The sequence below is a fragment of the Anser anser genome (assembly GCF_964211835.1).
Source record: "Anser anser genome assembly, chromosome: 11".
In the NCBI taxonomy this organism is placed as follows: Eukaryota; Metazoa; Chordata; class Aves; order Anseriformes; family Anatidae; genus Anser; species Anser anser.
In genome coordinates this window covers 19,079,321-19,102,372 of record NC_139732.1, presented here as the reverse complement: position 1 = coordinate 19,102,372, position 23,052 = coordinate 19,079,321, and the positions used below count along the sequence as shown (strand labels likewise).

The 23,052-nt window shown below is 40.2% G+C and overlaps 2 protein-coding genes across 2 annotated transcripts in view; one reads left to right on the top strand and one right to left on the bottom strand.

The window, feature by feature from the left end:
- Positions 1-23,052, bottom strand: part of CDYL2 (chromodomain Y like 2) — a 58,942-nt gene that overhangs the window by 25,614 nt on the left and 10,276 nt on the right. The window contains exon 2 of the mRNA XM_083851631.1: positions 1,814-2,408. Within this exon, the coding sequence (XP_083707757.1) occupies positions 1,814-2,408 (595 nt within the window). The remainder of the gene's footprint in view (positions 1-1,813; positions 2,409-23,052) is intronic.
- Positions 4,265-23,052, top strand: part of LOC310905406 (uncharacterized protein) — a gene marked incomplete at its 5' end in the record, with an annotated part of 392,143 nt that continues 373,355 nt past the window's right edge. Inside the window, one exon of the transcript XR_014588994.1 lies at positions 4,265-13,799. The remainder of the gene's footprint in view (positions 13,800-23,052) is intronic.

The following is a 23,052-nucleotide window of genomic DNA, read 5'->3' as shown; positions in this document are numbered from 1 at the left end:
GGAATTAATGCACTGTAAAGATGCATTTTATATCAGAACTTCCACAATGCATAACTTAAAACAAATGCATTAAAAAATCATTAGAACCAATAAGAAAGCAAAGAAAATCACTTTATACGCACCTGTAGTTAGATATGCCAGTCTTTTTAGGGAAGCACCTAACTTTTTAAGTAGACTCATGTGAGCTCAAATCGATCAAAACCCAGAATCCTGAGCTCTCAGTTGTGTCATTGACATCATCTGGGCCGCTCACGCATTTAAAGCTGGCCATGCATTTTGCTAGCGTGCTTTTAAGAAGATACTTGATGCCTGAATTGCAGCAGTTGAAAGATGCAAGTATGAAGACTATGCAAAGACAGCTCTACTTCCCAAATCCAGTAGCATTTTCTAGGTTGCCAGTAGGGCAGAAAATGGAAAGCTGAGTGATATAATTTATGTTGACTTTTGAAAAGTTTTTGGCAGGGCGATTCACAAGAAGCTGTTAAGAAAATGAGTGCTATCATGGGCTACGGAAAGTGGCTAATAGAAATAAATAATTGGAACAAATGGTTACTTTTCATCATGTCAAATGTTTAGGAGTTGGCTGCCCCAAGGACCTGCAGAAGGATTAGTTTACTTCTTGTATGTATTAATGAAGTGGGAAGAGAAATATGAGAGGAAAATTTGAAGAGAATACCAAATAAGTAGAGTAAAATCGAGGAAAGATTTTGAAGAGCTTCACTGAGTCATAACAAAAAGGTGAATTGGCAACAGTAAAGCAGATTAAATGCATAATGAAAGGAATCATACATATAGCTGTGTTCTAAATTAACTGCAACCAGCAAGAAAAATAATGAAGAGCAACTGTGTATCACTCAATGAAAAGCTTTATGCAGTGTGTAACAGTGGAAAAAATCATACGCAAAAGACTGTGTTACCACTATATCAGTAAGCAGGAGGAAATCATTTGGAAAGGCTCCGGCTGTTTTTAAAAGGTATTAAAAAAACAACACCAAAACCAACACACACCAAAAGTAAAGGTCAAAAAACCCAAACCCCCAAACATAACAAAACAAAACAGATTAAAAAAACAGATTAAATATGGATGCGAGGAACTTTCTGCCACAAAGCATCACCAAGGCTGTAAGTTTGGTGGGATGAAAAAAGATTGTACGTATATAGGTAATGAGAAGCCACACAATTGCATTAAACTGCACAATATTTTACAGATAACATAAATTTATGTTCTCTGAGAACCTATTCTTTGAGAACTAAGCCAGTCAGTAACTAGAGGGATTAGAAAGAATTTTTTCCTGTAGGCAAATTGCCTTATTCACTTCAAGGCTGTTTGTACCTTCCAGTAACGTCAGTAATGTGTCTTGCAAGTTCTGGTGTTCCTAGCCACTGCCAAACACGAGGCTCTGGAAGGTCTGAGTATTCCTCCGCACTGACTACATTAATCCTTAAGAACCTGAACGTTACCCAGACATACTTACCAGGATACTGATAGTATAGAAAAACAAAGTTTCAGCAATATACATACCTCGGTTGTCATTCCTACTACATGCCTTGTCAGCATTGCCCCATAAGGGCTTCCTACTGGCAAGACCTGCAACAAAGCCCACACTGCTTTGTGCCACTCCGTGGGAAATGGAAGAAGCCAACTGACAAAAAGATGACATAGTGTATTGGGAAAGGGGCGTGAAACTTGGTTATGTGCTTCTCACCACACCCCTTGTGTAGCCTGACAACGATTTTTCCATGAGTGGACTCTTTGCTTGCAGTTTCTGCAGTTACCCCCCCTCAAAAGACGGTAGTTGTTTAAATCACATACCAATTCCGTTCACAACAGGTGAGTCGTTACTGACTTCCAACACGCTGGGCAAATTTTGTTCTCCTTCATGCTCAGTTATATCCATGTTTTGCTGTTGTGAGCCATTCCCAAAATGTCTAGAATCTTTTTCATGACTGCCATCTCCATTCTGCAAACCATTATGTGGCTTTTTCAGTGGCATGATCTGTAAACCGCTGGGAGTAGTTCGGTAAGTTACAGTTTTAGCAGCCCTGTCATTAGCAGCTGCTGGCTTTGCTGCGTATCCTCTTTTCTGTTTTTGAAGAGAGGGATTAATTCTCTTCCTTTTGTGTGCTGACCCTTTAGCCTTCCCAGATTCAGAAGGTCTATGTGATATTTTCTCAACAGATGACCCTCGGCTTTCCCGTAAAAATTTTGGAGTGCTGGCCTGTTTCCCATGTCTTGATCGCTTTTCTCTAGTAACATGTAGTCCATTGAACTCGTCAATAAATTCCTCACAATGTAGGAGATGATGTTCGGGTTCCCAGGTGTCTTCGTTGCTTCCGTAGCCTTTCCATCTGATGAGATATTCCCATTTGCCCTTCTTGTTCTTCCTTTTGTCTACAATCCTCTCCACCTAAAAAAAAAAAATAATCAAAAAAGTATCATATTAGAAAGAAAAGCATTTTGGTCATGAGAAATGTGTTCTTCATTTGCAGCTAGGAAGGCCTCCTTGACATTGTAAAGCAGCTTTAGTATTCATGAGGTTCAGCTCATACAACACAGTGCCTAAAATATGAAATGACTCCGACACTGAAAGCCTACCCAGGCTAGCCAAAAGGCAGCAACCTATTTTCCCGATTAAAGCTTATCTTAATTTCGTAGGATGCAGTCCAACACTATATTCCCGTTGGATCCTATATAGACCATGCTGCGTGCTGATGAGGACCTAATTGCTGTGTATATAGCCGCTCGACATAACGGTTAGGGATCGGAGTTACATGTTTCTGTTCGACAAAGAATTCCCAGGAACGGACCTGGCAACACATGAGAGGAATGCAGTAGCCCCGGCGGTATTTTGACAGCAAGGCCATTTTCCCTTCTAAAAATATTAAGAAGAGACATAAAACGCCTGATCAAACCTGAGCTGGGAACCTGCAAGAGCCAAAATGTGAAAAAACAAGAGAGGCCCTGAAGATCAGTACTGAAGGCATGATTTCTTTAAAAATCTGTTTGTAAAATGAGCCTGCTACTGCTACATTCCTCAGCTACCTCTTGTCTGAAAGAGCTGGATAAAGCATCTTTTGCTATACTGTCAGCTCCCGAGCGTTCTCCTGAATTCACGCATGGATTAGGTACCTGCAAATGCCTTCTTTGTGTCTTGAAGCTATCCTGAACAGAGAATCATTAGAACAAATTACATTATTTTTACACCAAAAAATGATTGCCATTACTGCCATCTGAGCGTGAATTAACAGTACCATGCTGCTGTGGACAGCAGACCGTGCAACTAGGGAAGTCTTTGTGCTATCCCAGCACTGGCAAGGTCTCAGCTAGAGGGAGAGTGCATATGAGAACCCAAGCACAATTAGTGATCTATATTGGCTCGTGAGTGAAACTCAAAGAGAATTGTTTGTTTTTGAGAAGAGGGGAAACGTAACAACAATCCTAAGTGAGTTAGAGATAGATGTGCAAAGGTAGAAGTAAACGATTCTGTGTGGATTGGACAGCGAGGCACAGGTTTAAATGGCATCAGGTGATAAGTAGACAACTCATTAGGAAAATCTTTGTGACGGTAAGAATAATTAAGCCCTAGATAGATAACTTTAGGAAGGTAGAGAGGGTTTTAGAAGAAACAACTTTTGTCAGACCAACATCTGCCATGAGTAGAAACTGTTGGAAAATGGAGTATGGTTAGAAAACCTTTTGTGGTCTCTCCCAAGTTTTATTTTCTGATTTTTTTTTTTTTTTTTACTTCTTGAAAGTGTGGCTTATGAGGAATAAAGATGCGACTAGTGAAAAAAACACATTATTGTTAAACAAAAGCACCGTTATTAATTTAGAATAAATAAATAGATAGCTAATGTAAGAGTTTTCACTGCTCATCAGATAAAAAATGTCTCATGTAAAGAACAACAGTGGAATCTGTATGGAGAATTTAACCTTGGAGAAGGGCAATCACAGCGGTGTAAGTAATTGTTCTTTTTAGGTCCCCTGTTAGAGCAAACCAATGGATTAATTCTGTCTGTTCACTGGCTGGAACTGTACATTCATAGAAATCTTGGTGGGTTCCCCAAAGGCGTCTGAATGTAATTAGCAACTAAACATTATACTTCCATCTCAATTCATTTACCTGGGAACTGTGCTAAGATATCTGGGTCTGAGTCATAGTGGCCAGCTTCCCTCCATCTCCAGGGCACTCAGCTGCAGCATCCCAAACAGCTCATCCCTGTGCTCTGTCTTATCAAATATCTGCATAGAACCACTGTAGAAGCAAAGCAAGGAATCATCTGTACTCTGAATTTAGCACAGTCCCCTTCAGGATTGCTCAGTGTGGCAAAACAATTAACTGGAGCTCAGTCTAGGAGGTTTGAGATCATTTGTCTGAAAAGAGGAAAAGTACTCACAGAAAAATGAACTGTCTTTTTGTGTCCTCATTTTGGGACGAGTGGCTTTCAATTGTCGAACTAATAGACTTACTCTGATCTTGTGGACTTCACAGGGAGCAGCTGTCCAAATTATCCCTGGCTTTGAAATACTTCTCATCTTCCTGTCTGGGACCAGCCGGTAAGACTACATCAACCTGTGGAACTCCGTAGTGGCCTGTGGTTGTCTGCGGATTTGTTACTTTAATTACTGCAGCTCAATATACCAAGGAGCAAAACATATATATATAAATATATCCTGGGGAAAAAATTAAATTGCTGCTAAACTCAGTAGACCACAGCTATCATTAGTGCAGAGAATTTGGTTTAGCACTCTTCTGCTTGTACGAGCTACACAATGCATGCGCTTCCCCCTTATTTCATTGAGGATTTCAGGCTTGGAACACAAGCTCTGTGTCAGGTTGATGCTACCTCGGAGTATCTTAGGTATTTCTTTTGATGGATTGCACCAGTCGTGTTGCCCTACTTGCTCACTGAAGGAAGAGCCTCAGAACGGATGGACAAATAACTTGCCATTTTCAGAATCATGTACAAAAACATCTCTTCAACCTCACCTTTTTTCACTCATACACATATGTTTAAATTTATCTATACTCTTTACCCATTTTCACATTGTTGCTCTACTACAAGGAGGGAAAGTAAAGGGAAGAAGTTCCTTGGAAATTGTATTTATTTTTTTATTGTGGAAAACACAAAATTATTTTGGTGATGAGACATTATGCATTTCAATTAAGAGGATAAAAGGAAAAAAAACACGAGTAGTCTTTGTTCCTGGAAACAAAATACTGGCAACGGAGAATGTGATTAACCAGTTCAAAACAACACATCATGAGGGGACAATAGAAGTATTTATGAAATTGGGTCAAATTTAATAAACGGTTTCAGAAAAGACATTCAGAAAACAAATATATTTGGGAGAGACTAAGCATTTCATTACAGCATTTTCAGAACAAAGCTATCAGTGTTTCACTTCAAATTTAACTAAACAAAACTAAGATGAAAAGGTTAAAGAGGAACTAAGTAACCCGAAGACAAAATGTTTTGTTTCTGATCAACCCCATTTTCAGTTTATTGTTTTGCTGGGGAGAAAATGAAAAAAAAATGTGGGTTGATCCAAACTTATTTGTTGTCATTGAGTTTTTTTGGTTCAGCCATCAAAACCACTGGCTTGACTAATGATGCATAAAAAGTCTGAGTAGATATTTACCTCGTCCTCATTACTGTCTCATTGTTCATTACTGAGTGCATTTGTGGGTAGCATCAAACATGCTTGACCTCTAAACATGGTCTCTTTTCTCTCTCGCGGCTTTAAGTTCTCCATTGATTTATCCCCTTCAGAGTGCCACTGTGTTTTTTCCCTGCATATAGTGAAGTGCTTTAGCGTGAGCATAAATATCAGTTTGTTACCCACACCTGGTACAGTCTGTCCCATTTTCCTTCTATTCACAGTCCATGGTAATAATGAACAGCCTTTCTGCATTTACTTCAGGTTACACAAATTCATATGAGTTTTCTTAATGAGAAGTAATTCTGTGACAGCTAGTGATTAATAGAAATAATACTTTCATTCGTTTCCTAGAATAAACAATACATGGTCTTGGGAATATGCAGAAAATACCTACAGCTTCCGTGTCTGATTTTCCATTTCCCCTCTGTTCTGTCTTTAATGACAACTGAATAAAATCTTCCTAAAAGTGACTTTGGTAGTTACAGTTTGCCAAATCCTCGAATTCACTATATTTTGTTTGGAAAGTGAGGAAAGTCTAATAAAACTAAAATGACTGCAGACAAAGTGTAATGGAGGGGTATCACAGTTAGGAGAGTGCTAGAATTGACATATCCCATTACTTGCCTGGACTCTGTCTCTCTCTCCATCTCTACTAATTCTGGGTGATTTGGGGAGCTGATATGTCACTATATAAATATGTTTAAAGAAAACAAAATAAGACGATAGCATCTGTGCAAGTGCACTTGCAACATACTCTTTAGCTTCCAAGCAGTCTTAAACCTAACAGTATGCACAACTGCAGAAACTAGAATGAAAGTCATAAATGAAATCTTTTTGTTTAAAAATTGTACATTCTAAACTTACTGTGAAATTAAAAAAAAAATCCCAGACGAGTATGGTACAAGTATGTAGAGCTTCATAAACTCAGTGATATGATCTGGTGATCAAGTGCACAGTTTCCTTCTTCACAAAAGATTCAGGGTCAAAATCACCCATTTAACCACAGTGTTATTGCCGACTTATCAAAAAAAATCAAAGCCAAGTTAAAAAAGGGCAATTACCGTTCAATTATTTCTATAGATACAATTGCAAAATCAGAGCACTGTATACTCATCTCACAGTTCACAGCAGCTCTACAGAACATACAAAAAATCTTTACGCTCCCAGAAAATCACCTTCTGGGAGATCAGTCAACTTGCAGAAAGGTTTGGAAGACTGCGTATCTGCTCAGTGATTTCCAAAATACAAGTCATGGCTTCTTTATCCATGCATATCTATGTAAACAATTTAAACTGTAATCTGTGATGCTCAGATGGTCTCTTTGAGCATATAGCACAGAGCAGCAGACTGATTTCATGACACACTAGAAAAACTGCTTTTCATTACTCTAAATTACAGCCCTTGTACTGCTTTATATATATATTTTTTTTCTATGGAGATCTTTGTCCCGTGTTGTGCTTCAGGCTGTTGGAAGGGATGTAGATGTGTTTTTGAAGAAGGTGCCAAGTAAAGAGAGGCAGTAAGACTTCTGAGAGAGATAAATGCCATCTGATTCAGCAAGTTTGTTTTCTGAAAATTCATTATTGCCCTAACTTCCTTCTTTTTGTAACCTCCTCTTGAAGAAATAATGTAATCGTTAGCTTTAATATCCTGCTTGCTTGGATTTGTGACTTGTGTTTCTCTTGTATTGTTATTTAATTTCTCAAAAAAACTACTAATCAGAGCATTTGTTCCAGATGTAAGAAAAATATGGGAGTGTATCTTCTGAAAGGGTCAGTATCCATGTTAGTAAAATAATGCTGGAATGGATGCTCAGTCTCTCCTCGGCATCTCATCCACAGTTTAAAAACAGAGTAGATCCAGTTAATGTGCCAGCTACAAATCCTCCCCGGTAGTAAATTTGTATAGTTACCTGGAAGGAAATGAAAATGAAAGGGCTAGATAGTCACAAAAATAAATGAGAAGACATTCCTGATCTGAATTATTCACAGGCAAAACCTCAACTGACATCTTCCCAGGAAGATGATGTCCTTCAAGAAGACACTGCTTTTTATTCTCTTCCCTTTTTCTCTTTGTAAGCATATGGATTTCTAATTTTTTAATCTCTTCTCAGGATCAGAAGAGGTGTTTAACTTGCTAGTGAAATTCTACAACTTTTGTATTTTCACTGGAAGAAAACCTGTGAGTCTCATACTAAACTCAAGCCACTGCTTTAGGTATACATGTCCTCCAACACACGGACATGAAGGCAGACGAAGAAAATGCTGTTCAAACACCCGTTGCTCTTCTCTGGGTGTTGGATCTTCGTGTCCTGATGGACAGCAGCGCTGCGCAGGCTGCCTGCTCCGTGCGTCGGTGTGCCGGTTATCTGGGAGAGCAGAAGGACACCGCCAGCTGTGTTTTGCAGGGGTGAGGAGGCAATTCGAAATTACTGCTACAAGTGCTCTTTTCACATTCCTAAGACTTTTCTGGACCCAGCGTTTTGCCTGCCTAAGTACAGTCTGTTAACTATCTACCCTGGCATCCAGATATTTTAAAGAAACTGAAACAAGCTGAGCTCTATGCTGCCACGTGCAACGTGATTTCCGCTTTGTGTAAGGGGTCTTCTGGCAGAAGAAGCTCGCCTTTATTACCAGTTTAGATAAAACAAAGCCCTGGCTGATAGCCTGCAGAGAAGCAACCAGCCACAGCTTCCATGCAGGCCCGTATCTGTAGTGGCTTTACGCCGTTTTTCTTGGAAGCCCCACCTTTCTCTGAAATGCAGTCTCATTCAAACTGAAACTCAGCTCTGGCCTCTCAGTTGTTCATTTCTGGAAACTGCCCTGGTGCCACATCTCCAGCTCCACACACGGTCTGTTTGCTCCTTTGATCTTATTTGTCCCTCTGGCTACCTCTGCTAACAGAACCCATTGCCGTGCCCTTCCCTGCTGTATTTTTGTTTGTTGCAGTTTCTCCTGGCTATAGTCTCATCCCTCCTGGTCTCTTGGAGCCATTCTCCCCCGCCATGTAACTTTACGGATATAATCTAAATCACTTTTTTTTTATTAGCGTATTGAAGTGTATGTGTATAAACCATACCTGTGGTGGATGTGCCAGAATCATTGTGGGTGTTTGAGCAGGTAGGAGCAATAATACACCCAAGGATCTTCCACTGGAAGAAGGGGATTTTTGTATGGACCTGTACTGTCTCTTGATAAAGGACTGGAAAAGGAAAATTAAAAAATGATGCAGGGACCAGGAAGGGACTTCCTGATCAGCATGTAGTCGCTGTCATTGCAGGCAATTGCATCATATAAACCGTTTCTTGTTGCACACGTTAATGATGCCAAACAAATTTCTGCCCTGGGCTTCTTATTGATAGGTTGCATAGCAAACAGACGGCAGTTCTGCAATGTAATCATTTTGTAAAAAATACTGAAAGTTTCCGCTTGGAAAACAAATCAGTTTTCTAAGGTGCAAGGGTGCCCTAAAAAAATAGAGAAGCTCTTTAGCAGTAGGCTAAGGTAATCTTGACCATGCTCCATACATGTAAGAGCGGTACTTCTCCCTCTGCAGTCCAGCTGTGCACCCGTGTCGCCAAAAGAACGGGTTGTACAAAGGGTGGCAGACCTCTTCAGGTCTGTCCTCAGGAAATGGTTTAAATCCCTTTTACTTAGAAACAGTAATCAACACATTCAATGTGGAAATCCAGACAGCATGGGGGTTTCTATTTGTTTTGAAGTGTAATGATGAATTTCATTCATCAAGTCATCATTTTCTTTTCTATAGTAAATTAGTTCACGATTGGTTTTCAGTGTTTGCATTTCTTAAGGAAAGGAAAACAAGAAGCAGGGCATACCAAATGTCCCTTACGTTAGAAATTAATGTCAGTTCTTTCAGAATGAATCCCATAGTTCTATCTAGAACAGTTGATTTTGATAAAGAACGCTTACTTTTATTTCAGTAGTAAAGTGCAGCTGGTGATTTTTACTATAATACTCAATTTGTTTTGCACATTATAGTGCACACTTTAAATTTGGAAATAACAGATATTTTCCTGGTGTGTAGACTAACAAAGGAAAAAATAGGTGTTCTTCCTATTTACTACGACAAGTGAGATAGATGTGGATGAAGTTCGCTTGAAGCAGAACTGTTCTTGTAAAGTCTATTGCTGTGGCAAGCACAGATGACTAAAAGATGAATGAGAAATCTAAATGCAAGGAGACAAAATATTTTGCGAAGCTCTACAAAGAGCTGGTTGTTTTGGACACACGTATGGCTCTCAGCTTTCTACACTGTGGACTACGTCCTGGGCTGTTTCTCTGCTGAATTCAGTGAGTTTTATACCACCTCAGAGTTTGTGTGCGGGGAAGGTGCATATTTGTCAGAGAAGATGAGTTCAGAACAAGCAAAACCTAGTAAGGTCCTGATTCTGCCAATGCTTTCTTTAAGGGATATCAGCAGGATTATTCCCAATTTACTTAGGTGCACATAAAATCAAAGTAGGAATCCCTGGGACTTAAACCATGAGATTTTTTAAATTTTTATTTAAAAAGCAGTTTATAGGAACAGGGAGAGGACTTGAAGAGACTCTAAGCAAACCAGTGTTTATATGAACATATCATGGTTCTTTCAATAAAACTGGCTGGAATGTGTTAAAGATACTCACGTTTCTAAAGAGATAGAGAACTGTGTATGCAGTATTTAAAAAATAAAAATAAGGCTATCTTGACTATCACTAACACTAGTGCTTTTCACCAACACTAAATAAGTCCAGAAATTCAGGAATTGTTAATTTATGTAAAAGATGAACCTGAAATCATTAGATTGAATAAATGCTGTCTGTCTTCTTTTATGTTCATTTTCATTTCGTTCTCCCGTTACCTTGCTCAGTTCTAGCTTATTTTAGTGTTCTGTTGTATCGTTCACTCACTCTTTTTCTCCACCATATGGACTTCATTCAAATTCAACTCAAGGCCAGGACTTCAGTTCAGCACGTTTAAATGCATCCCAAAGCTTAGCCAGAAGTGAAGATCCCACAAAAAAAATAATACAAAGGTTCAGCTATAATACACTATAAATAAATATTTGAACTACTCTGCTGTACTACCACTCGGTGACTCATTGCTTTACAAATGCCACTGGTACGACTGTCATAAAATAAACCACATGTTCTTGTGTGGTAGGTAGAAAAATATTTTCTTATCCCTTTTACAGAAAAGCGGTAGACTTGAGCATGAAGAAGTGAAGCCTGGTTTTTGAGGAGCTGTTTGCCACTCGGTGGTTTCCATAGGTGCTGGGGACTCAGGATTTCACTGTGGGCATGAGCTTCCGCTGCTCAGAGAGGCTTTACCAACCTCATACAGTGTGATGCCTGGGAAGAACTGTCCAAGGGCAGCCAGTTGGCTTTGCAAAGGTTTTGTGCCGTGGGGACGATGGGTGACACCAAGAGGGTGCAGCCTACTGAGGGACACCAGGGCTCACAAGGTGACTGTGGCCAGCTACGTGTTCATTGTACACCACCCTCGCCTTGCTGAAGTACTGTAAGCATTGCAGAACTGAGCTCTACAGCGATCTTTGAAAGAGGACAATCTAACAGCTTTGCAGATATTTTTGAGGAACTTGCCCTTTATTGCAATATCTTGGGAAAAATTAAAGCTCTGTTTTGGAAAACATGTGAAACGGACAATCAGAGCAGGTGTCAGGTAGTTACTCCAATATAAGGGATATGGAACAGCAATTTTGGGGTATGGTGTGTAAAGGGACAGAATACATTTTCTAGATGCTGTATACAAGGAGACGCAAGTATCTTTGAAATGATCGATACAGATTTGATGGGCAGCAACCCAAACAATCCCCAACCTATGGGCCTGACTGTGAGTAAGGATGGTATTCCCTCCATCGTGACTGAGACAGGAGGGAGAAGAAAATGAAGAACTCTGTCCGTGTTGTATTAACGGCTGGGCAGGGACGAGGAGATGTCAGAAAGATAAATCATACATCCGCTTCGTGCTTTCTATCCAAACCAGAATAGGAGGCAACTGGCTTGGAGCGTCCGTATAGCAAAGGCAGTGACAGTCACATTTGTGAGCAATACCACCCAGGGAGAGGCTTTGGAAGGAAAGGGCTAAAAATAGACAACTTTGTACAATATACTAGAAGGTTGAGGGGCGATCCTCTGAATGAAAAGCTGAAGTAGCAGTTTGTAAAGTAGTAGGATAATGAGAGAAGCAAAGTCACAAAACACAAAGGTGTTCAGAACTCAGTAGAATTCGTCATTTTCCTGGTTACACAAATGAAGGCAATGTGATGGCAGAGTACAGAAGTGAGCCAAAAAGAAAGGTAGAGCACAAGGAGGAATAAAGAAACATGCTTTAGGCGACTGTAATGCTATGTATCCAGGATACCAGTGCAACATCACGGAAGGATGGCACATACAGGTTCAAAAATTATCTGTGGAACAGTAATTATCAAAAGGAAGAATAATACACCACTGTCCCCTCAGAAATAGCATTCAGATGAGTAGGGTCAGCAGACCAAACTGTTACCTCAATTATTACATCGGTTTTCAGTGCAGATTGAATTTGTGTTCCAGATCTGGGTTGTGCCCAGCGTAAAACTGGCTTACTGCTGGTGCCTGGAAGGAACAAGCTCTCTTACGGACTGTAATATAGGCAGTTACGAAAGCTGTCAACATTCCTCATACTGACGCTTTTAAAAACATCTGAGAGCACCTAGTTAGAAATCTGCATTTAAAAAGTGGGAACAGAGCTCTAAAAGTGGAGATGTAAAGGAATAAAAGGGTTTGAGCAACTGGACGGACTCTGTGCAGGGAGGACGCCAGCTCACAGCACGGATGAAAGGCACACGGGGATGAAACCCATCCCTGCGTGTACGAATGGGCCGAGGCTGTGCCAGGCCAGGCCGAGCACACTGTGCCCACAGCACGCTCAGGGCCGCGGGCCTCTGTGCATCGCCCCCGGCAGTGGTGAGCCCCCGGGGGCTGCTGTCAAAGCGACAACCCAGGCTGCCTGTCCACTGTTCCTAAATCCTCCTGGAAGCCGACTTGCCTTGCCCTCAGTGAGTCCTGTCTCAGCCTTGGTAATTCACCCAAGCCACGGAGCTGTTAAGTGGTGAGACCCCCGTTACTCTTGGTGTTAGGCTTTCAGCCCCGCGTTAGCCGTACTTCCAGCCACAGGGGTTGTGGCAGACTGGAATCCTGCACTCCTTCCCGAGAGATCCCAAGCAGCAACACGGGGGTTTCTCTGGCAGAGGCACAGATCCTGCCATCCTGTTCAAAACGCCTGTTGGCTCACTGTAGGGTACTGCAGAGGCATGGGCCACCTCTCGGTGCTGACAGCTACCATCTCTTTCTGTTGGTAGGTCACGCGGATGTCTCAAGCTTCAGGGGGAGACTGGAACTCTGATGAAGCTGAGGAACCATTTAGAAACGTCTGCGCTTGAAGCAGTATCGAATATGTAAGTAGTGAATATATTAGTGGGGAAATTTTCCATCCATTTGTTAGTCAGATTCCTAACTTGGTGGCTGTCGTAATGCCTCAGCTGCTCCTGGATGCATTTACAGCAATGGTGAGGCAAAGGGCTTTGTTCCCTGGGCCTCTGTAGAATGGGGCACTATATGTTTATAAATGTAGGGTTTTTAGATTTATTCCCTACATTCGTCTCACTGGGATTAGACTAGTATATGTTCTCTCCGTGGCACTATGCCAGTCACAGACTGAGGCTGTGAAGGTTGCAGCTGTCTGCTTATTATTAATTGAGAGTCAGCGCAGAGACCAACACACACGGGTTGGAGCTCCAACGCCCATACTGTTTTCCACATAGTTTATGAATGGAAGTTTAAATTCACAATTTAGTATAAGAAACCTCTGGGTCACATTTAGTACTAAGGTTCCACTTGCAAATGGTTTATGAAATTACAGAAAGGAGTTTTAACAAATGCCTAATAAGTTGTTAGAGACTCTCATGAATCTTGCACCTAATTAATCTTCTAATGAGTCTGTGATAGTCTTGTGGTATTCCCACAGTCGGCCCTAACACAAACTATACATATCGTCCAATACTGGAACAGGTGTCCGGAGAGGCTGTGGAATATTCATCCTTGGAGATACTCAGATCTTGCCTGAACAAGACCGTGAGTAACGTAATTAAGTTGGTGCTGCTTGCAAGAAGGGGGTTGAATCAGATGGCCTCCAAAAGTCCCTTCCAACCTACGTTATTCCAAGAATCAGTGAAACATAGGTTTTGCCAAAAATATTTACTAATTTATTAATTCTTTTCTACTTGGAAAAGCGGCTGAATTTAGGAAATGGAGTTCTATTCAGTCTGTGGAAATGGGCACATAAACTGACTCAGTTACGCTGAGTTTAGATTTACCAGGCTGCTGGAAGGGAGTTTCCCATAAGCAGCTCTGAACTTCCTTCTTTCCTTGACCTGATATCATCAGGGATTGTTGACTCGCAGGTCATACAGCAAGAGCAGTCTGCTCTCTGAGATGTACTCGGGAGAGATGGGTTGGAGGACCAAGGTCAGCTTGATCACAAGGTTAAAAGTAACTTCTTAGTCATTAAATTGGCATTTTTTAATACCGAGATACCTTGTGAAGTAAATATCCCCATTTATGGTCACACCTGTGCATTTTCACTGTTTGTATGATCATTCACTATTTATGGTATGAGCAGGACAAGCAAATGTGTGGTAAATTGGGGGGTGAACGAACAACACGTGGCATGATAGGAGCTATAAACTTGCTCTTCATCCAATGTGAAGGAAATAAAGCCAGCCTGAATCCAAGAGGGAGAAGTTGCTTGCTGTACTTTATCACAAAGATAGGAGGAATCATGGTAATAAAAATATGCTTGTAATTCTCATCCTGGAGGTTTGTGCAGATACAGTAAGAGAACATAGCACAGAATGTTTAGGTGGGGCTCAAAAGCCTGGGCTTGTGTTTCAAGTCACCATCTCAACTGCTCACTTCATCTTTATATGCTTTATCTGAAATGATCACCTCCTCTGTAAAGTGATTTCAGGTCTGGTGTTGAAAATGGGAAAGGTGCACTGAAATAATTTTTATGTACAGCAGTCTGAAAAATGAAAATTTTGGTGAAGCAAATCTGTTTAAAATGAGAAAATAGATTGTTTAACTTACATTGAATTTCTGCATTTAGTGTTTGTGCTATCTGCTGCTTGTACTTAGCAGTTTTGTAGTAGATTATGCAATGTAATGTCCCTACCATACTTGGGGAGGGGTAAGAGACTCGTAAGATGAATACAGATTTTATTTTGCTGGGAAAAAGAATGTGCCTGGGTTAGATGGCTCTGGAATTACATAACAAATTTCTGATCATGCCAACCTGTCCTTGTCTCCAAGGAGCAGTTGTGTACAAAGGCATACATAGAAAAAACAATGTAGAAATAAACAGAAACACAATGGAAGAGTGTTATATTCTTACTATTTCAACAAGAACACTGATAAACATTGGGGAAAGCATTACTTTTATTACGCTTGTCAGCTGTAGCCTAATAATAGAACAAAAACCTAATCTTTTTGGAGTATTTCATGGGTATTAACTAAACTTGAAATCTAGAACACAACTAAGCTTGTCCTCTAGATACGGAGGAAAAGTATTTTATGTAGATATTTTGAAGATTTCAAGATGGTATGCACATGACTAAAGTGTTTAGTTTGATTCCAAGGAAACAAGAAACTTTTGGTGGTCATGGAAAAAGGATTTAAACAAACTGACAGTTTCCAATAATTGAAGAATTTCCCTAGAGAGTAGTATGTTTTTGCCCAATTAGTACTCTGAAACATTATTTTTATAGTTACAAAGCATCACGCAAATCTATCCTACTAATCCATGGATACTAATGATCGTTACTATTATTTAATAGCATGACAGGTGGAGCCTGGAGCTACGAACACTTTAAATATGTATTATGCCATAAAGTTTTACTTGTTCTTAAAATTAAATGGTCAGAATATGTTGATCAGAAAATCTAGTATAGAGTGTCTGTCACATCAGTGCTAATGATTGCTGGTGTGCTCCAAAACCAATGATGTCAGTTTTGCAGTATAAAAATTCGGTGTTTTTCTGGAAAAGACCTTGCCCTTGGCTGCTGAATGTCACATGCAGTGTTCTGAATATGCACTGTGCAGTACAGGGCAAATCCAAAATGTGCATTACCGCATGCTACATTATCTTTACAATTTCTGCTTTGTTGACTCTGTTAATGTACACAATTACAGACAGTGCAAATTTTAAAAGGCAAGTTTACACCCGTGAATTACTTTTAAAGGGAATCTGAGATACAACACGTGTAAGGATATATGCTAGTTAGATGACAGCCACTGGGGAAAACTGAATGGAGCGTTCTTTGGTTTCCCTCTAAACTGCTGGAGTCTTTTGAAGGTGACAGTGAGGGAGAACAAAGCATATGAGTCACCTCTACATCTCCTACATTTTCTTGGAAATGCTTCTTACTCACATGAGCACTCTTGGGTGCTAAGTACCTTCCCTGGATGGACATATAATATAAAGTAATTTTTATTCAAGATAATCAAAATGTTGGAAAATCTCTTGACTTTCAACTGTTTGGTGATGTACTTTCTTAATTTTTAAATAACCTTCTTAATACCACATGTATTAATAATGGAGAGTCCTGTCCAATTTTCAACATAAGAATCTTTTGAACATAAGAATTTGGCTTCAATTTCTTATAGTAGATTTTTGGAGAGCAAAGAGATTTTTCAGGCTCTCTTCTAACTCCGAGTTTGTATTTTAGCATCTAGGTTCTTTCCTGTCTAATGCCTATCTAGTTAGAGGATGTGTAGTCAGCAATATGAAATCAAACTATGCAGGTAGTTGTAGGCATTGCTCAATGAATGGCATCCTCTGATAATCTACATATGCTGCAGGCACAGTGAGAAAATTCGTAATTCTAAAGAATTAGATTCTGAAATTGTTTGTGACAGTATGAAGTAGTAAAATTGCTGCCACATGAGAGTGATATGCACTTTATAGTATATTCACACATGAGAACTTATTCTTGACCCGTTGGTCACCGTGCTTTCTTAAAACTCTAGGTTTTTAACCATTTTTTAAAATACAAAGCTAATAATATCCTGTTCATCAGATATTCTCATAATAATGGTGAAATACTCTGCATGTTTGAGCTTGAGCTTTCCAACATTTTAAGCTTGCATTTCTAGCATAAATTTACTGCACAGCATAAGCTAAAATTAAAAATAGAAGACTAATAAAATAAGAATGATCTTCCAGAATGAATGGCATATGATACCAACAGTATTTTTCTCTGTCACCAGTGTTGCCTTTTTTGCTAAACAATTGGGCTGTGGCTATAAAACTTTTGGGGATGTAGTGTCTTGATAACATTTTGAAAAACGGTAGAGTACAGATCTAGAATACGTTTTATATGCCACGGCACAGAAGTACCACTGCTGCTGGAGTGACATTGTTCGTTTAAGAGGCACCCATGTTTCTCTTGTGTGATGGCCCAGACTTGATTATTTATCTGTCACAGCATTACTTACAGGCTCACAGATTGATAGATTTGAAGGCCAGAAGGGACGAGTCTATCCATCTAGCCTGTCTTGGGTAACACAGGAATGGTTTACATTCAGCAGTTCCGTACCGGGTCCCAAGTTTCGATGTAGTTAAGCCACATCTATTAGAAAACCATCACACCTTGACTTGAAGAGATTCACAGAAAGTGCACCATTACTGTTAGGGAAACTTCCTAAGTGCCATAAATAAAATGCTATAACCTTAATGTTAAAAAGTGTATCTAATTTATGATTTATGTAGGGTAAACTTCCAGCCACTGGCACCTTTTATATCTCCGTTAGCTGATTTAATTCTCCAAACCTTAAATCCTGCAGAGTGGTTGGCAGCTAACTGCACAGGTGGTCTCCACATTTCTTTAGGTTTTGTAGAATTTTGGTGCTAAAATGGTGTCTGTGTCTAAAATTTGGAGCTGCTTCAGAAGCCATACTCTAAAACTTCATCACAAACGCTAGAGCTCATTAATGTGTTTGAAGTTCAAATTAACTTATTGCATATAATTTTGAGGGAAAACATTTTTATGAAGTGCAGGACTACAATAACTGCATTCAGAAGGCCAACACAAGACAACTTGTTTTCCTTGTGAAGCGTGTACCTCTTAAAGATGGGACAGCTGTGACTAAAGACAAAGGCAAAATTAAATAAAAGGAAGATATGCAGGGTGTTCAGTTCCATGCCCTAGTTTTATTCCCGCTATGCCAAAATTTTACTACTTATTGTCTTAAATCTGTACCCATGTGTTCAGTCATATGGCCAAAGAGAACAGCTTCCCCCTGTGCTATACTGGATTATTGCATACAACTATATAATTGCCCACATCTGTCTACAAACTGCTTTACATCTGCATAAATCTGTACCCTTTCTTGCTGAAACAGGACAGGAATATTCTCATCTGTTTGTGAAAAATTCAAATGCCAGATATTTATCTGAATTTATTTTGAGTCATAATAACAGGTAGTACAAACCTTACAAAGAAGTCATATCTAAAAGTTACACATGCTGTAAAAATTTAGTAATCTGCCTTTAAAAATGAAATTCTCAGTGTTTGATTTTTTAAAAGCACATGCTATGAATGCAAAAATACTAATTAAACCAATTAAAACACTTTAGGAGTACTCTGAAAGCAGGCACATAAAGTACTAATCAAATGTAAGGAAAGAGTTTAAATGCTTTGAATTTGCTGGTTTGTATATATATTTTTTTACCATAGATAAGTACATTAAAGCCTTTTTATCTTGAGAGTTGCAAGGATTAGTATCCTTTGTGTGTGCCTGAAAATAAGACAGGAGTTGGTTTTGCTGACCTGAGAAATCATTTACTAGGCATGAATCACCAAAAATTTGTTGTGGGAACTGAAGAAGTAACAGAATTTTCTTCTCAACCTCAAACTTATTTAATAGTTTGTTGAGGCTGTCGGGGTATGTAAAAGAACTGCTGTCACTTTAGAGCAGACAGAACCAAAAATTACACGATTTCCTCAAACGAAATTCATGATTAGTGAATCAATTTCCATTAAAATAACCCAGTTCCGCATTTCAGAGATCAGGGAACTCTATGGGGTAAATTCAGCCAGTAGTTTGCATTATTGGTACATGAGCTCACTGGGCCAGGGCAGCTGAGTAGGAAAGAGATTTTCTTTCACTGATTAAGTACGGAAGCGACACTTCCCTGTCCTTCGAATCCTTTTGTTGCCTATATGAAAGCTGTACATATTGAGCTTAATTTTGAGGCCATGGACTCAGGTGTGGGCAACTTCCCTATGCGTGGAAGAGAGGCCATGGGGGGCCAGAGAGCTGGGGATGGGCAGCAGGGCTGGTGGATGACTTCCTAAAGACAAGGCCAGCAACATCCAGGGAAATTCCACGGAGCAAGATGAAGGAATGGGAGAAGATGGGATGGAAAATGGATGCGGCAGCGTTAAGCACAGAAGAAGTGCCTTGGAGCTTTCAGAGTAGAACAAGTGGTTTGGGGTTAGGAATGATCTTGAAATCACTGTACATACTGCCTAAATTATGTGTCCCTGCTGGTGAAGAAAGTGACTGCCTTAGCCATACGTCACATGGGAGATTTACTACTTTCTTAAGCTACAAACACAAAAAATAGAGCAGCACAGATCTATCATAAGGAAAGATACCACAGCAAGATGTGTGTTCTGGGATGTCATCATTTTGCTGAAAGAGCACCATCACCTCTTGCACTATAATGATTATGGAGAGATGTGAATATTTTCATTTAAGGGCCAGGCCCTCAGGTATGTTTTGTTTCTAGACACCTGAAAACTTTTTCAAAATGTTTCATAAAAAAGAAAGGAAACATGGCTTTATCAAACAGCAGTATAGCAATATATTTTTAATATATCTGTAAATTACATGTTCCCCTAAGTAATGCTAGCACCTAGCATATCAGATCTTTCCCTAATCTGTGTCAAAAGCTGCAAATTATGTCTTAGTAGAAGTCACAAAGTATTACACCAGTGGTAGATTCTGCTGCGTTATTTAAACAGAGCTATCCTCATAGCTATGCACAACCAAATCTCTCCAGCACTGTAAAGAGCAAGGTAAACTTGGTCACTTAAAGTCCTGTTTTTTTAAATGACTTTTATAAAAATATGTAGCCCCAGGGCTTTTAATTTTCTTGATATATCTACCATACTTATCAGCTTTTGGTATTAAAGCATATTGGAATAATTTTGTAAAGGTTTTTTTTTTTTTTTAGTTTTTGAATGTTACAAAGTAGACATTCCCCAAATATATAATTTACAATTCATGTTCATTAATGAGGCTGTCCTGTAGCCAGAAAACATGTGTGATAGTACTTTCCTTTTAAAACCATGCCAGTTCACCACCCTGAGTCATTTTTAGGTTTCTGTGATGAATGTTTTTTCTGCAGAGGAGGCCTCAGAGTCAGCTGGCTGGCTGGGTCTTTCCTCCTGTGAGTTTTCAGTCCTAACCACTATGGGAGTTGGGCATCAGCAATCCTTTCCAGAAGCAACCTTTAAATTTAGGACCAGGAGGGGAGAACCCTGCTCATTTTAAGACAGAGTCTGATCCAGATATCCATTTCTCTTGATGGGAGTGATTACATGATACGGCTGTCTGTGATGAAGAGTTGATAGCCATGACTGTAGAATTAATGATTTCTTTCCATCCTGTTTTCCTAAAAGTGAGATAAATGGTGCTGCAATGAATTTTGCCCTTTGAAGGTCAGTGTATATCCTGCACATGAAACAAATCCTTGCCGTTCATGTTTTAGAAGAACAATATTAACATTCATGAACATTTCAACTTCAGCCATGTGATGAGCTTGGTTAACAGAAGTGCCAGCTGCCTACCTTCTCGGGGTACGTATTTCATTTCACAGAGCAAGGCAGTTTGTTTCTACATGAGGTTTACCTTCTGTGAAAGTCTGTGAACAGGGTGACCTGGGGCAGTGGAAGCCATTTGCAGTACAATGTCATTTAAGGTCTGCTCAGAGAAGTCTGATCACCTTGATGCTGCAAACAGCTGCGAAATAAAGCAGGTGAACTCTTACACCAGGGTCACTGATGTTGCTGAGATTGGTGCAGCATGGGGCTGGCGCAGTTTTTCAGAGCTCCACAGTGTACTTGGTTCAAAGGTCGGGCTGAGAGCACTGCTTCGCAGGACTGAGAACTCCAGAGAAGCTCTCGGTCCTATATAGGATTTATTAAGCTCATTAAAATAACACCCAGTCCTAAATGAGCCGCAGCTTTGCTTAGCCTCTGTTGTGGCTCTTGCAGCTCACAGAGTGTGATTGCCTCGCACAATAGCAGCGAGAAGCCACAGATCGAAAGCAGCTGCCTCCATGTTTGAAAAGGGGAACGTTCCCCTCACAGCTCGCAGTTTCTGTCCCAGACGTGCTGCAGCTACTGGTTTACCCCAGTCAGAGACGTCTCTGTTTGAGTCAGAGCTTCGTGAAACCTTCTCAGAAATGGAGCTGAAGACCAGTCACTTCAAGAGAAAAAAACCCAACACACAACAAAATGACTGTAGAATGCTCTTGGTTCATCCTGTCTCGCTCAGAGGCATTGTATCTGTTACTGCAAAGCCGTATTATGCTCCTCTATAATCAGAGGGGGAATGGAAAGGGAGGCCTTGCTCTCAGTCCTCCTGCGAGATCTGAGGCCGCTTATGCAGCTCCTCGGCTAGCCCCGAGGCTTACTTCCAAATCTTGAATAAGTGATACATCAAATATTAAATATCCAGTAGGCAATCCCCAGATATCCCCTCGCTGCCTGTACGTGTATGTATTTAAATACACATCCAAACCAGACCTTGGTGATTTTCAGTCCTAGACAACGTACTCAGTGCCCAACTCTGCACTTGGAAAGAGCAGCTGCTGTGAGCCCGCGACTCACCAGCAGTGCTTGTGATCTTTGGGTGGCCATAGGAGCAACAGCAGCTGGACGTGAAGTGAGAAAGGTGTTTAGGAAAGTTCTGTTAGAGCTGTTCTGAGCTGCAGTAAAACCAGAATTTATTTGGGAATCTAGAACTTCTGCAGAAGTTAGGTTAAGCTAGAAATTATATCAAGCACTTAAGGTATTCCGTCTTGGCTTGGGATGAAACAGCTTTTAAGAGCGTTCTCCTTGGTTTGTGTACTGTACTTTGGACACATACCTGGAGATGGACTATAGAAAATCAATGCGTGTATACAGTAAGAGCAATGGAGATTGTATATCCAAAGTAAAAGGACACATTTACACATTTTAATTTGTCATTAAACAAGACTCCTTTTCCTTAATACTAACTAGGCTACAAGAGGAGCAGTTAATAGTACAGGAGAAAAATTGCATCATTCATGGTAAAAATGGAAGGTCCAGTTCACGTTAAAAAAAGACCTGCCTTTGTCTTCTAAACACAGCAGGTTGTCAGCGGTATTTGATATGAGTAAATGAAGCACAAAAAATAACAGCAGCACAGTTGCAGAACAATTCAAATCACAGCTCACAGCAGCTTGTCAATAAGTGGTAACCATGCACACACTTCAATATCTGATACCACTTCTAAGAGTGAGAAATGTGCTAGCCCTGGCACTCACTGGAAACACTCTAAGTAATGTCACGTCAAAGAGCCAAAGCGTAGGACGGTCAAACAATGCAGGAAAAAGATCCAGCATCCTTTGTGTAGACTGATGGCAAAGCGAGGGGATATGTTATTCAGTTGGGAGAAACAGGAGTCTTCCATCACGGCAATGCTCCCGTCCCTGGCAGTGTCCAAGTCCAGGCTGGATGGGGCTGTGGGCAGCCTGGGCTGCTGGGAGGGGTCCGTCAGCTCCCCCGAAAGAGCAAACGTCCCGCTAGCGTGTACACAGTGGCACAACAGCTTCTAAAATAATAAAAACCTGCTGCCAAAGAGGTGAAGCTGATACCTGTTGCTTCTTTCAGTTTCCTGTTAATTTCGTCATTGTTTCCATAGTATGGTGTGTTTTGCCAACCATACATTGTGTATTACTATGCATTATTATTATTTATCTGTAGCATATAGCAGTATTAGGTAAGTAATAGTTGCTGTTTGGGTAAAACACTGTCATGCTCCCTGTCATCTCTACTAATCATCTTTTTGCTGACTATTACAGTACATCAGTTCTGATATTTCCGCACAGAAGTAAATTACAAGCCAGTGGTAACACTGAACTACACAAGACTGGAAGTTGCTTTTCAACTTTTCACATTTTGGGATTACGAACAACTTGAGCTTGTGCACCCAGCCTCTGTTACGGTCCAGCCTGCAGTTACTGCAGCAAAATAGTGTCATTCCATTATCAGTCATAACCACTAAGACTTAT